The sequence below is a fragment of the Panicum hallii genome, chromosome 6 (assembly GCF_002211085.1).
Source record: "Panicum hallii strain FIL2 chromosome 6, PHallii_v3.1, whole genome shotgun sequence".
Taxonomy (NCBI): domain Eukaryota; kingdom Viridiplantae; phylum Streptophyta; class Magnoliopsida; order Poales; family Poaceae; genus Panicum; species Panicum hallii.
This window is the reverse complement of record NC_038047.1, coordinates 39185741-39201454: the sequence shown is the minus strand read 5'-3', so window position 1 is coordinate 39201454 and position 15714 is coordinate 39185741. Positions and strand designations below refer to the sequence as shown.

General features: G+C 42.1%; 2 protein-coding genes across 2 annotated transcripts; both read right to left on the bottom strand.

The window, feature by feature from the left end:
• Positions 1-253: 253 nt before the first annotated feature.
• Positions 254-1298, bottom strand: LOC112898429 (transcription factor MYB77-like). The gene has a single exon (XM_025966752.1). The coding sequence runs from the start codon at positions 1179-1181 to the stop codon at positions 534-536; it is 648 nt and encodes a 215-aa protein (XP_025822537.1). The 5' UTR covers positions 1182-1298; the 3' UTR covers positions 254-533.
• A 2726-nt stretch (positions 1299-4024) lies between these two features.
• LOC112897666 (1-phosphatidylinositol-3-phosphate 5-kinase FAB1B-like) lies at positions 4025-14763 on the bottom strand. The gene is made up of 11 exons (XM_025966018.1): positions 13688-14763; positions 11444-12142; positions 11020-11173; positions 10560-10904; positions 9161-10024; positions 8749-9083; positions 8528-8651; positions 8279-8449; positions 6741-8153; positions 5748-6014; positions 4025-4830 (listed from the first exon to the last, which is right to left on the bottom strand). Exons 1-11 carry the CDS (start codon positions 14332-14334, stop codon positions 4507-4509), a joined length of 5343 nt encoding a protein of 1780 aa, XP_025821803.1. The 5' UTR covers positions 14335-14763; the 3' UTR covers positions 4025-4506.
• Positions 14764-15714: the final 951 nt, after the last annotated feature.

The following is a 15714-nucleotide window of genomic DNA, read 5'->3' as shown; positions in this document are numbered from 1 at the left end:
CGCAATTACTAAATCATATAAATATAAAAAATTGCAGGATCAAAACTGCTTACATCTAGATGTGTGTAAAAATCCTTCGACGATAGAATTCAAATTTTGACAAATAAAATATGGTTGTACGTGTAAACTGGATTCATCTGACTTCATTTGTCTCAAGGGGGAAAGGGCAGGAATGTGCTAATGTGGCAAAACCATGTGACAGCGCTCACACACGTCGGCAACACCGGTCAGAGCACTCACACATGTCGGCAACACCGGTCAGAATTTGGAGCTTTTAGCCTCAGGATCAGTATTGTGGCTCCACAAGTCCGAGGAGCAAAAGCAAAAGATTTGGAGAGCTCAAGGTGAAATTTGGATTGTAAAAATGGACAATTCCTCACAAAAAGCTAGCCCTGAGTCCCAGAATTTTCGTTAGGAGACGACTACCTGGTTTTAGTAGTCAAACTATGCTAGCTTAGTCTACAGAAATTTTCACGCCCCGTGCGATCTGCAAGGGCAACGGGCCATGGACGAGTAGGAAGTAGTATCTCATCTCAGAGAAACAACCGGAAGGAAACCGCTTCTCCACGATTCGGCGGAGGCCGCGCGGGACCCAGGCTCAGTGCCAGCTCCGCGTCGCTCAGCCCCGGCGACCCCAGCGTAAGGTCGATCGACGCCGCGTCCTCCTCCACCGCCTCCTCCTCACGAACGCCCAACCGATCCGCCGCATTGACCTCCCTCATCTCCCCGGCCATCAACGGGAACAGATCGAGGCACGCCGGGGCCGCCGCCTGGTCCTCGGCGGCGTCATCGTCGTCCTCCTGCGCCGCCGCGGCGGCGGGGTTGCCCTGCTGCGCCTTGCGGAGCGCGGAGTTCCAGCGGTTCTTGACGGCGTTGTCGGACCGGCCGTGGAGGTACCGCGCGATCGTGGCCCACTTGTTGCCGTGCACGCGCTGCTGCTCGATGATGCGCGCGTCCTCCTCGGGCGTGAAGGGGCGGCTGTCGAGCTCCGGCGCCAGGTGCTGGCACCACCGCAGCCGGCACGACTTGGCGCCGCGCCCGCCGGCCACCGCACCCGCGATGGCCGCCCAGTTCCGCCGCCCGTGCTCTCGCACCGCCCGCCGCAGCGCCTCGTCCTCCTCCGCCGTCCACGGCGTCTTCCTGCAGTCCGCCTTGCCCTCGCCGCCGCACTCCGCCGCCATGCGCCCGCTCGGTATTTACGCGAGGGGATCGAGGGCGCGGCACGAGGTTGGGTTAGGTTACGTCGCGCTGCATCTCGCCATCATATATATGCAGCGGCGTAGGCGTAGACGCGTCGCGAATCTGGAAAGGAAATTGGGAACTGCGTGGGATATGGAAGGCTGCGGGTGGACGGGTTTGCCTTTTACTCAGTGGCCGTGCGTTGCAAAAAAGATCGACTTGTTCAACTCATTTACTAATAGGAAATCAAATGAATCAAATCTTCTGCATCCACATCTTGATTAAGGGGTATTTAGATTCTAAAAGCTAAAATTTAGTTCTATCACCAGCTTTCGATGTCAATTAGAAAGACTAAATAGAAACTAATGATAAAACTAATTGCATAACCACTAGGCTGATTCGCGAGACGAATCGATTAAACCTAATTAATTCATATATAATTAGTTTTATAAATTAGTCTAGAGGTTATGTAATTAATTTTATTATCAATCTATATTTAATACTCCTCACCCCCGTCGATCATATGGTGCAGCTGGAGCTACCGCACCACACCCCCAAATTTGAGGAGGCCCCTGATCAGCAGCTGATTAGCCCGTATCTTGCTCCAAAACCTGCACGAGTTCACGACGCGTGAAGCTGCAGAGACGTCTCACACGACTCATAAGTGGATCCGTGATGCTTTGGCTTCGATTCTACTGACCTAGAGTCCTCACATTTCACTTCAAGGTTTCATAACACGTAAATTTCTCTCTTTAGGCTAAATCAGTGGAGAGTTACATTCTCATTAATTAGCAAACCATGTAGGATTTTAAGATGATACAAAGAGAGAAGGAATCAGTTTCATCTGGATGAAACTAGCTATACACGGATACCAAATCTTGATTAGTCATGAAATTAAATATTAGGTGTCTATAAAACCACACCATAAAACTACGTATTGGAGGGTAGTTTCAAACACCATCTTATTACCTTGCTTATGTAGCTACATTAAAAACATCAACATAAAACCTTCTAACAAAAGTCAAGAAGCTATTGGTAAGGAGGATTTACCTATTACTCCTTTAGCATGAATGCTTATGATAATTTATTATTGCAACATGCATAAAGTTATATAATAAAATCCCAATACATTTGGTTATTTGTAGTTTTTTAATATAGGGCCTCATTTTATATTGTGCACCAGCTCCTGGTAAATTTTGATCCAGCTCTGATACTCCTAATTAGCAACTAAACATGATCTAATAATATGATGGGTAGTTGTAAAAGAATTGAAGTTATCGAACAAGTGGATTGTGTGCAATCTTCTCGATCGTCCTCATGACGATACATAGTTAGGGATGATGCTATTATTGGAAATACCTTTCATTAGTCACTACAATATACAAACTCAATGTAACAGTTAATAACAAATAGGGGTAACATATCCACCGTCTCCTTTCTTTTCCTTCCGAGTCCGCCCCCTCCCCCCCCTCCAACTAAAAAATTTCTACGGAAAATTCGCTCCTACGGATAGCCACTATGTTAAAAACTCCATTGTGATCACCAACTTTACATGCTATTCTCTATAATACACGGCAGACAGCAGACCATATCACCCACCTTCATCAAGCCTGGTACCGCCACACCCACCAAGGGATATCCCCGAGGTGGTGAGTTTATAGATAGAGTGTCGTTGAGATTAGGAATTCGAAGGTGCAAAGTAACATAAGGTTTAGACAAGTTCGGACCGCCGAGAGCGTAATACCCTACATCCTGTATGGTTTGTATTGCCTTTGATGATGATCGGGTGATCTCCTGGGTGATTCCCTGGATGATCGCCGCATAATTTCCTAGAGGGGGTCCTATCCGCCCTTATATAATCTGAGGGGATAGGTTTACATGGAAGTCCTAGTCGGGTACAAGCCTAAGAGTTCTACCCGAGTACTTTTCGGATAGTTCCCTACTGTATCCGACTAGTTTTACTACAGCAGTTCTACTAGCCTACGAGTAGTTACACAGATAGCGTGGACCATGTCCCAAGCCTTATCCTAGGAAAAGAATATCACGTGTACAGTCCTGTGTACCCAGATCTGACACCTGGTACCACCTTAATCTCTCTAGCAAAATTTGATAAGTTAGAAAAACATAATTTTAGGAGATAGCATATTTTTACCCGGTTTATCCACTGCCTCCATCCAAATTATAAATAAGTAACTTCTGAATCGCATGTTGTTAGTTACATGCCGTGTTGAATAAATTTTTCGGACGAGTTTTATCTACCCTCATGTGTAGCTACTCTCACCATCAATACTACCGTATGTATGCCCACATACTCATTTACACTTTGAGTATGTATATATACTAATTCTAAGATACTTCATAGGAATATATAAAAAAAATTCAAAAGCATCCCTATTTTTTAGATATATTGTAATTATACATTTGTATTAGTATATAAAAATTAGTATGTCCACATATTCGATGCATGGTCATGTATCTAACTTATATATCACCATAGATGGTCTAGTATGATCACATAATTCACGTACATGCTCTTCGTTGGGTGAGATACATCTTACATTATGAAATATACACGTGGAAATAGCAACATGCACATGTAGAATGAATTTTCCCCTTATATATTTACTATGTTAGTAAATATATTGTGCTAAAAAGTACTAAGTGAAAATAATACTTTAGAGGCCATATTTTGTTCAAAACGTGGTTTACTTGTTACCTCATAAGTTATAACCAGGGACTATTTCAAAAAAAGTTATAACCAGGGGGAGTACAACGCCAGATGATACTTTCTATTAATGGCAAGTTTCGGCTTCTTGTTGCAAACATTTCAACTGCGGATCAGCGATTTCCTTCTGAAGAATTTATGAATTCCACATCTGCCTCAAACTAATTTTATTTTGTTATTACGACAGACGGCAATAGCCCCCCAAATAAATGACAGACGGAGAACTTAATATACAACGACCACTTACAAAAACGAAAGAATTCACCGCCCTGCTCGTTCTATACATCCAACCAAAATTAAGCGACGACAATTGAGAAGCGATGACACTATAAACTGATTTATTATAGACGAAAGATGAGGAGGGAAAAACTAAGACTAGGGCATAATTACAGTTTCGAGAATATACACATCCGATGCTTGAGAGGGATTCAATGATGCGATCGGATCTGTGCCAATTAGCACAGGAGAACGCGGTCCAGGTAGGAAGATCACTTCGAATGCCACCTGGAGTAACCAAGCCAGACTGACCAGTCGAGCAATCTTCACGACAGTAGGACAAAACTGGCATCACCAATCCAACATAACGCACCTAAAATCTCTTATCATTCTTGTGAAGCATTTTGAGAATCTTCTTCACAAATATTTGATGATGCTTTGCTCGGATTGATTATTGCAGGCATCCATTGCTCGGGAATCACAATGAAATAAGCAGACATAGCTTTCCTAAACCGCTTCTTATATTGCATAGGTGAAACAACAGTTGGAGAGGCGTTCTTCGGCCCACCAAGAATGCCAGAAGATTTTACCCATGTTTCAAGGTGCTTGTCCCATGTATACTGCCTCATAAAATCAATAATTCCCAAGACCAGTTCATGTTTCTCCTCATCAACTCCCACAAGCAAGGAATAATCCATCACATCAATTCCCTGAAAGGACAATGGAGCTCATTAATGTATAAGGCTCACAGTTTACGATTTAGTTTCAGATTGTATTTTAATTTGTCATATCATACGCACTAGCACACAACCTATAGACCTGTTGCCTATTGGTGGTCTCAAGCGAACCTTACCAAGTCCTAAGAGGTGGAGAAAAAAGTACAGTCAAAGGCCTACAAAATATCAGAAAACTGAAAATGTAGTCCAATTATATATAGTAACTTGTCATTGTGTGACTGCTTAGAAACTTGTAAGCATCAGCGCTGCAGGTGATGGAGCCAAATATTCAAGTCAAAATGACCAAGATGGCTTAACATGCTATTAAAAGCAATCAGCTCATTGTGGCGTTTGCTCCCAAAGCATAAATAACAGCAATGCAAAGGCTTGTAGCATGTGATTTGCTTACGGTCCAAAAGTATATTTCACTCAGGGCCATGTAAATCAAAAGTCAAAGTAAAGTGGAAAGATGGCAAGCAGGTTGATACTTCATTATCTGCAAAGTTTACATCATTCCCCTAATACTGGAAAAGGACAACAGGATCTGAGATCTTCTAACTTATACTGTATTAAAGATTTGCATCTGAAAAATAAGGTCAATCTCTCTAAGGCTCTCACCTTATACTGGAACTATACAAGAACTTGAGGAAAATAAATGAACATAGGCCTGACAAGTCATGAACAAAATGATATTGGCCAAAAGAGGATTAAATTGGAAAAAAGAAATCGAAAATAAGGATGCTCAGTTTATGAGTCACGACCACCCTCTTTGGTACTAATAGGAAGCCAGATTTTGATGAAAAAATCAGGGCAAAAACTGTTGAACACAAAAAGGTGAGCTTAGAAATAACCCTGGAAGCTGCTACATTTTCAAAAGCATTGATGAGAACAACAAATTGATGCAAACTTACAGCTAGAAACGAAGTATCATTCCAAACAGCTCTCTCCAGTAGCCGCTTCGCCTTGTTCCCAACAAAAATCGGTGAAGTTGGCATCGCCTCAATTAAATTCTGGTCAAGAAGGACCTTGTTGCTGCCATTTGAATCTGCATTATACCTTGACCTTGAAGATCCCTTGAGATCATACAGCCTGGTGATATTCCGTCCAAACAAAAGATTTTCCATCACAAGCAAATCCATCTTTGACTCCTTGCCACCCTTTACATGCTTAATTGTAACCTAAGGACAACAGGTCAAAAAAGAAAAATTACGCCTTCCAGTCAGGAAAAAAAATGAGAACTTTTACACTTTGAAGTTAAGATGCTGCTTTGATCACTAAATTTTGTTCATAAAATACTGATAATAGGCTACAAAGGCATAATGGTATGCAACAATTTTTCTGTGGCACATTACTCACAAAATTTTCATATATCAAAGGAACTTGTTACAGGCAATATCTTTAGTCAAAATAAATACAACTTTACTGCGCCTATTCTTAGTACTATTTTCAACAAAAGGGATTATATCTGTTTCTTGCTAACTATATGCTCTATTACCTGTGGATCTGATCCCAAACACCAAGGACTTATAATAACTCAAATTTGGAGGTCCAAAACATAAATAAGATATAATTTGTGGCAAATTTGGTGAATAGTTGGTTTTAACTAAAGAAGAATTCTAATTTGAGTCTAGTAGAATTATCAAATGATTCAAGGAGGAACGCAGGGGTCCAAAGGGATACAATAAAATATATGACTTGCATACGAAAAAAACAAAAGATGTCATGCTTGATAGACACAACTATGTTTATGAAAGTTTCTGGTTGATTGATTGTCAGTACCATTTTTCTTACAACCTGCCTACTAATATTGAAGGACCATAATATTGCATTAAATCAATGGATGGATGAAATTTTTTTCCCACAGATGACATGTAATAACTGTGAATAAAGTTTAAACAACATACCTGATAGATCCCCAAAATTTTTGCTAGGCATGTAGGACTTCCAGTGCTTATGGACTCTGATAGATATTTAAAATATTCTGTGCCAAACTTTAGGAATGATTCAAGCTCTGTCTTGGTAACTTGCTTTATTATAAATCTATCATCCAAAGATTTTGCGAAAAACACATTGCTTTTACCACCTTGTGCTCCCCATTTTTTGCATCGACTGATAGACCTCAAAAAATCAAGCTCAGATGGACAGCAAGACCTTCTCAGCGCTTCAAACTTTTTTGCATAATAGCACGTCACATTATATTTGACTTTCCCAAGTGGCCCACCATCTTCAAAAGAAACACTCAAGTGCACCTGATTACCTCCAGATACTGATGGAGTGACATCATAGTGGGATCCAAAGTCCTCAAATAAATGAAACGGATTAAAATTTCCTGAATCATAGACAGGCAATGGAAGAGAAGAATCTTTGTCCCTACTTTTTATGCTCTCATAAGACAACTGGAAGCAGTACATGGGTGAAACAAGTGCATAAGAAATAACACTAGTTGGCTCATCGTCAAATACTGGGATGACAATATCATTAGCTCCAGTAGGCAGGAAAAATCTTGCCCCACCTTTCTGTGATAGCTCACAAAACAATTCAATGTATTTAGGAGTGTAGTCAGTCAAGGATGCAAATCTCAATGGTGAACCAGATGTTGTGTTTAAGGAACTGTTTGATGTCATGTAAGGCACCTTAAGCCATCTAAGTAATTCTTCTGCTGCATCACCAGACCGGACAGTGAAAATATGGGATGGTACAGCCTTGGCTTGACTTTTAACATCATCTGCTGTGCCTTCAACTGAATGTAGTGGTTTCGCCAAGTTTGAATCAGGAACAGGTCCATTCTGACCTCTCCATTTTGCATCCAATGTGTCCGGAATATCAGTAGTAACTGGGAATTGTCCATCAGAAACAACCCTACGTACCCCAATTCTGGATTCTTGGTTATCCAGTTGATTCTTAACATCTGCACTGGTAGCATGATTCAGCTCTGCAACATTCCTCAAGCTGTTTTCATTAGATTGATTGGCCTGGTTGAGCCCCTCATCTTCACCATGAAGTGAGTGACTAGAGCTCTGCTGTAACGACCCTTCCTTAGCAATTGAAGGAATTTCTATGACCTTTGAGCCCTTCTCTAACTTTGGGGCTGCACTGGCACCAACTGATTTATCACTAAAATCACAATTCCCACTTCCAATCCGTAAACCAGCGAGTGCATCACAGTACTTGCCACCTGAATTTGCAATGAATTTCAGCCGTTGGTCCCACAAGTAACACAGAAATAATAGATGCCTCCTTAGTTTGTTAACCTCAAGAATATCAATGAATGGTTGTCCCTTTCTCATATCCTTTTTCAGTAGATTCTTTAATGACTCCTGGGAGATGAAAATTCCAATAATCAGAATGCAGCTTTACTAATGAAATTCTATTTGTGCAGACATAAGTACGACAGTGTTCAATTAATCAAACGTTAATATAAAGAAATCCAAAACTACTTAACCATAAAGTCAGCCTTCTCTGCCAACAGGATCTCTTCCAGTTCTCCAATATTTCTTCTCAACTCGAGAATCTTCAAGTTACCATCAAAAGAACCTGTAATTGGCCTTCCTCCTGAAATTTTGTGGAGTGCATTTAGAACTTCAGAGAACAGAAGTTCGGCTGAGTCATCCACCTGAATTATTGACAATCAGCATCAGCGAGATATTACTGCATACAAAGGCTCATAACATTAAGCACATATGCACATTACCTCTTTTGCTTCTTGTTCTACCCACTCCTGATGCTGGGAAGTGAAATCAAGTTTCGGTGGTGGTAAATACACAGAGTGGACCTTAATTGATGCATATCGAAAGCAAGCAACCATTTCACCAAAGCTGAAATACCAACATGTAAGGCACAATCCTTAACGATATTTTTTTTGAAAGCTAACCCTTAACGATTTGATAAGATGGAAAAGAGATGAGAATGTACCCATAAAAGCGAAGGCAATCCCTGTGAAGCGAATGACCACAGCTGGCAACCCTACTTGCTGCTGCATGATTTGAAAAACTAAGTTCCAAAAATTTACCAAAAGACAAGCCCCAGGCAGCATCAGACATCACTATTCTTTTAGTTGCTGGAGGGAGCCCATTAACTCGAGGACAGCGTAAGCATCTATGCCACATCCAAATTCTACCATCATGTTCACCATCACCTGGCAACTTTACTGAAAGTTTCCTTACTGATATTGTTAAGCTGCCTTGGGGGTGAACATAGCAATAAACATGGGCCTCTGGTGGCAGCTCACAAGAGTGGCAAAGGTTGCTCTGAAGTAAAAAAACGAAAGTTAAGAATAATATAAGGTTGTAAAGCAAATATAGATGTATGAAAACCTCAGTCTAACCTGATCAAACAGCTGGTCACGCAGAAACCTGCCTAAAGGTTTGTCGAAGTTACCATAATATTTTATGCGAAGAAGGTGTGGCCGCTCACACAGAGTTTCCTTCCAAACACAACGAGAAGATAGAGAAACCAATATACTCTGATTGTCAGCAGGAGATGCTGGAATTTCATCTGTTTTGGCAACTGAATTATCCTTTGCGCTGTCATCATCATGAGAAATTTGTACATTCAGAGGAGCAGCTGGCATAACTGCTATCTTGTCACCAATCTCAGAATTCTTGGTGGATGAATTATCGCTCTTAACAGACAACAAATTTGTAGAATGAGAAGGAAATACACCGAAGTCATTATCCAGCACATTTCTGGTGGTTCCAGGTTGGCTGTCCTGTAGATTCATTTTTCTATTCACATCTCTAGTACAATCAGGACAATGGCACAATGAATTGTTTGAATGCTGAACCAAGGGACCAATAGACGATTGAGACGCGTCCAGCAAACAGGTAATGTGTCCATTTTGGCTATTGATTTCATCACAACGAACTCCCAACGATGTTTGTCCCATTCTTTTATTGCTATTAAATGTCAAATCATCATTTTGTAAGTCATGTGCTTGCAGGCTACTGTTTGGTGATGAAGCACTAGGGATTGATAAGATAGGTATTGTCGAGATGGATCTATCAGCACTGGAAGGTTTATCTGGCAAAGCAACAATAATTGGAGACGTCAGCGGGAGTTCTGGAAGAGTTGCACCTTCATCCACAAGGAATGATGTTTCAAGAGCCAAGTGGTAGGCTGCAAATACTCCATACTGCACAACATGCTTCACTTTTTTTAGCTCATCACCATTAGCGCCTTTGAGCAAGATCTGCAGAAAATTAGACGTAGTTAGACATATGACGTGTGGCAGCAGCCTATTTTTGTAGTATGCGCTTGTTTCCTGACAAAAGTAATGCAGATAGTTTATCTGCACGAAGTAATGAGAGAATTCCTAACGAAGCATTCAAGGAACATATGTCCACAGTTAAACAAAAACACATTTTTTTCTAGAATTGCTGTTCATGGACAGAGCAATTAGTCCAGCCAGGTTTATTGCACAACTAACAAATCAACCCCAATTCCATTAACCATTTTCAATGATAAAACTTCCAATCTCCATGCTGAACTGACTACTTCAAATCAGTTTAATTAAAAACTTTTCCCACATCATCAAAATTTAAGGAGGGGGAATTAGGTGAAGTATATGGTATAAGTAAGTGTTTCTCATTCATTATGTTGTTTCCAGTTAACAGCAAATGACCTTGTTTACCCCTTAGTAATAAAGTAGACAAAGGTACGAAGTTACCATGGCGAAACACGAGAACAAACAAGCACTATAGCTGAGACAAGAAGTGAATACTTACTGTACAACCAAAGGGTTTGGGACAGCCTTCAAAAAACATGAGAGTCTTCAACATTTTCTTCCCACCTTCTCCAGCAGTCCCATGTTCTTCAACATACTTCTCTACATGGAATAAATCACAACGCCCTAGCTTTTGGGATGACAAATAATCAATCGAGGGAACTATTTGAGCACCAGTGCAGCGAGATATCCTTTCCAGCAGTGGCCTTTTGATATTCAGAACTAGTGAAATGTTTTTCTCTAGAAATAAATCCTGAGCATAACGTGACACAGATTTCTCTACCAATACAACACTTGGTTGGTGCGCTTTGATCTTTGCAACAGCCATTTTCAAATAATCTGTTTCCTGGAGTCAAAAAGAAATGTTATCAGAATGCAGCTGTCTACAACCCAATCAGCGTGCTTTGTGTTTACAACATATGTGATATGTGTGAAAATAGACTGGGATTCACAGGATATACCTGTTGCAGTAAAGTATCGAAACTTGAAAGCAAATTTGATACGCGCTGATATTCGAGTGCACCACCAAGAATTAGGATTTGTGGCTTTTCTTTTTTTGATGACATACGCCGGTGAGCAACATTCTTCTTACAAACAACCCCTTTTACTACGAAACTGTAAAGGAATTTGTGGAGAAAAAACACAAGTGGAAATCAAGGAAATGCATTGATAATAAATACAATATGAAATTCAAAGTGCAATAGATTAAAGGGGAAAAAAAAGAAAGTTCAACAGCAAGTGACATTAGAGGGCATTTGAATTACAAAGCATTCAATTGGCATAAAGTATCAGTTATGGCAGCTCAGAAGTATATAGATGTAAAATTATCAAAATATATGAATTTGAGTTCTGATGCATGGAAATCGGAAGATAGAATTTGCTTACCTTTCACTTGGGTGACCACAAGCCAAGCATTTCACCTTAACATAGCCACCAGGATCCATCTGACCACCTTTACTGGTGGTATCTGGTTTCAAAAGAGATGCAGCTTCCCAAGACAAAGAGGTAACTATATCTAGCCAACTCTCTTTGCCAGTTTTATCAGTTAATGGTACCTTTTCAGCCTGAAGAAGTTGAGAAACTAACGCCCGAAAATGGCCATCAACTATATCTTTCATGGCTTTCTTGTGTTCCTCAGCCGATTTATCTCTACTTCGACAGTGCCCACTGCCAAAGCTGCTTGAGCGTTGATATGCCCACTCTCCTGTGGCATCGACCCCCTCATCATCATCACGTTCACCATCATGATCATCCTCTTCGTCCTCAGGTTCTGGAGGTACCCAAAGTGAGCTATTGTTTTCAAAGTCCACAGGTTCATTATCCAGCACTTCCATGCTATACATGGAAGAAGACCGAGCATTGCAGCACTCATCAACACTATGATCTTCATTCTTATCTGCTCCCAAGGAATCAACTAAGGCTGTTACATCTTTCCTTGGGGATGTCGATTCTTTTGCATCATCTCTGCAATCAACTTGATGGCCATCAAAATACATAGGTCCATAATATTCATCAGAATTTTGCAAGTGTTGCCCTTCCAAATCTGAATGGAAAACTGCATAGTCATCATCTTCATCGTCACTCCTAACACACACACAAAAAATGTTAGATTAACAACAGGAATGCAACTTGTAATTCAAAATAAAACGTTCCTATTATTTTATTCATATTGATTTTTGTGCATGATATTACTATTCAATAGAGCTATGACAAATAAATCAACTAATGCGAGAAATGGATGCTTATTGCAAAGTAATGTCATGAATATAGCTAAATCACTGCTCATCTAAAGAAAAGACACATTCCTTGGCAAAATGAAGTGAAAAGGATAATAGATATGATGAACTCAAACTGAGTATCTTTAATTTTAAGGAGAGTAGGGGACCTAATAAGGACAAGCAAGTCGGGATGTCAGTATAATGGACCGCACGGCATCATGCATATTATTAGTGAGATTGAGAAAAGAAAAGTTGACAGGATGGTAATACCTCAGTTACCACATTTCATCTTCTAATTAATCCAAGGGATGATGATTAACAATAATTAACAACCAATTCCAGTCGCACATTGCTGGTTAACCATCAGTCAACAGCTTATGAATTTTCCTATACTCATTTGGCACTTTCATGAATAACTGGTCATTTCAAAATGAACATTAGACTACCCTAGTGGTGTACTAAAATGAACCAATATGGAGCATGGACAACCAAAAGTAGTAACTGACATGAAATCCGGAAAAACACAGTTGACAACTATGCAACATGGGAAGTTCAGGTCAAGGACCTGACTGTCCTGTTCCTATGACGTGTGGTGGAGGGAGAGAAGCACTTATGGATACACAGGGAGAGTTGGAAAGATGGAGCGAAAGGTGAAGGAATATATCTACACTTATTGCTTATTTGACTTCCAATAAATAGATTATCCCTCCCAGTAGAGATAACCTCCAAACAAATCACAGCAAACTAATTTTCAAATGAACTTATCTCCTACAAAGATCTTGAGTCTTGTGGAGCACCCACCACCAGGCCTTAGGTGAGTAGGCGTTAGTGCAGCCCCAAATAACAGTAATATACTAACAGTTTGAGCTAATGTACTGAGCATACCAATAGCAATGTCAGTGGGCAGGCACTCTCCAGACAAAATATCCAAAAGGTTCAAATACCAGGATTTTTTTATGTCAAAGCATTCATAGAGAAAATTTTATTATGGCTCAACAAGTCTACCGGATACGTGCTGGCCTAGTATCACATAACTTAATGCATACATGCTAGCCCAAATAACAGTAATGTAATAATTTTAGCTAATAGTTGTAGAGAGTTGAAGATGCACCTGGTACCAAAAGTGTCATCTATCCAATAAAATATGGAAAATATCCAAAAGGTTCAACACTGGGATTGTCTATGTTGGAGGATCAACAGAGAAAATACTGTGGCTCAATTAGTAAGTACACATTGTCCAACACCTCTACCAAAACTAATATAACATGTAATAGCATCTCACAAGCACGGATGCAAGATCTTAACCGGTCAATCAGCGCATGCATAATCTTCTAGTGGCACATAACAGCACTTCTCAATAATAATGTGACGAGTTAGCCTTCCATTTCTTAAAGAACACAACGACCCATACCTCTGCACACAAAAGTTGAATGTATCAGATGAGTTGTCCCCATAAGCTGCAGGTTCCATGGTTGGAGCGGGCTCCATCACAGTCTGCTTCTTCTCAGGGTAGCCGTCATCCTCGCCGCACTTGCCCTCGCCATGGACTGGCATCGACGCGAAGTCAGTGTAGCTAACATTCGCATAGGACGACATCTGCCCGTTCGTCCCCGTGAAGCTGGACTTGTCGCTCCCCACGCTAGCGGCGGACATCGACGGGCTGGACGGCTGCTGCGCCGCCATGTCTCCCCGCACGGCGGCCTCCTCCTCCAGCCACCGCTGGAAGCAGTAGGTGCAGACCCTGATCCTCTCGCCGTCCTCCCTCGCGGCGTCCCCGGGCGAGCGGGGCACGGAATTGGCCGTGCACCGGGCGCAGAACACGCGGCCGCAGTGGCGGCAGTGGTGGCGCCGGTTTAGGATGGTGAACTGCGCGTCGCAGTCGTAGCACACGCGGCAGCTCTGGTCCGGCATCCAGAAGTCCCTCGACAGGTCATGCGGCAGCGGCTGCTGCGGCTGCCCCGCCGCCACAGCCGGCAGCGACTGCTCGCCCCGCCGCGGCATCCACGACTTCACGGCACCGAACAGCTCCACAAGGCGCCCCTCCGGTGATCCCATCATCCACGCCACGCGCTCCACCGCCACCACCAGCAGCCCCACCCCTCATGCTCAATCCGGCGACGCCTCAATCCGCATAGCTAGCTTCTCCCCCAAGCCAAAACCGCTCCCACCTCCGCGCCGCAACCTGCCCACCAGATCAGATCACTCACCGCAGTGGCGGCAGCGGCAGCAGCTCACAGCCTCGACGAATTGGGCGCGAAGATTCCGACCTCCCCACCAGGAATTCGACGAGGCTGGATCGAAGCGAAGCAACTAGGAATCGCGGAGGGGAAGTGATTTAGCTTAAGAAAAAAAGGAGATTAATAACTCGGGCTCAGATTAGGAGGGGCTGAGGTTTCCAGAAGGGCGCCAGTGGAGCACGGGAGGCTGGAGGGTGCGGATTCACGGGGACGGAGATAGAAAGAAAGGGAGGGGAGATGGATTAAACTGACGCGTCTCCGTTTTTCAAATCTTTTTCTGGATTTTGGGTATACGTTTCCTTTTTCCTCGGCTTTTTTATTATTTGCTTTCTCGCCGCCACCGGCTGCTCTCTCTCTCTCTCTCTCTCTCTCTCTCTCATTTCGCTATCCTCTTTTTTATTGGTTTGCACTCTAGTGTAGTCGGGCATAAACCAATTGTTTCAAGAAATATTGCTGCATTTCTTCATCATGCTTATTCACGCTGCTTTATGCGGTACCTAATGATACGCCTTAGACTAGCACGGCATGAGAAACTACCTCTAGAACCGGGTAAATGGCAGGATTAGTACCGGTCGCTGCGACCAAAGGTCCGCACACACGCACCGTCGTAAATGACAAGTCACGCGAATTTTTCATACGTAAATGCATATGCGCGGTACCGAGAATTTGAACCTATAGCTTACTTACTATCCCACCTCTGCATTACATGTGATTGAGTGCGAGATGCATTCATTTTTTGAAGTAACCCGTGAAGGACCATTCAGTACTGGGCCAAAACACCGGCCGATACTTAAATATAATGTCACCATTCAGTACCGGATGGTGTCATTGATTGGTACTACATGGCCACAACATTTTAGTACCAGGCTAAAACACAAGCCGGTCCTAAAATGCGATATTTAGTATCGGCCGGTGTCTTGCCTCGGTACTAAAATAGCTCCTGTGATTTTCAAATTTAGACCCCGTCCTAAGACCGCTCCAGATCAACTTTAGTACCGATCAAAAGTTAACCGTATTAACCGGATGTACGAAAGCTTATTTTTCTAGCAGCGTAAGCACCCAACTAATTTATTGTCATAGTTATTACTGTATTCATCTCTAGACTTAGGGGTTCCAACTAATTTCTTATCACAGATATTACTGTATTCTTTTCTTTTAGGACAGATATTACTGTATTCACCTCTCTTTTGTTAAGCCGCCA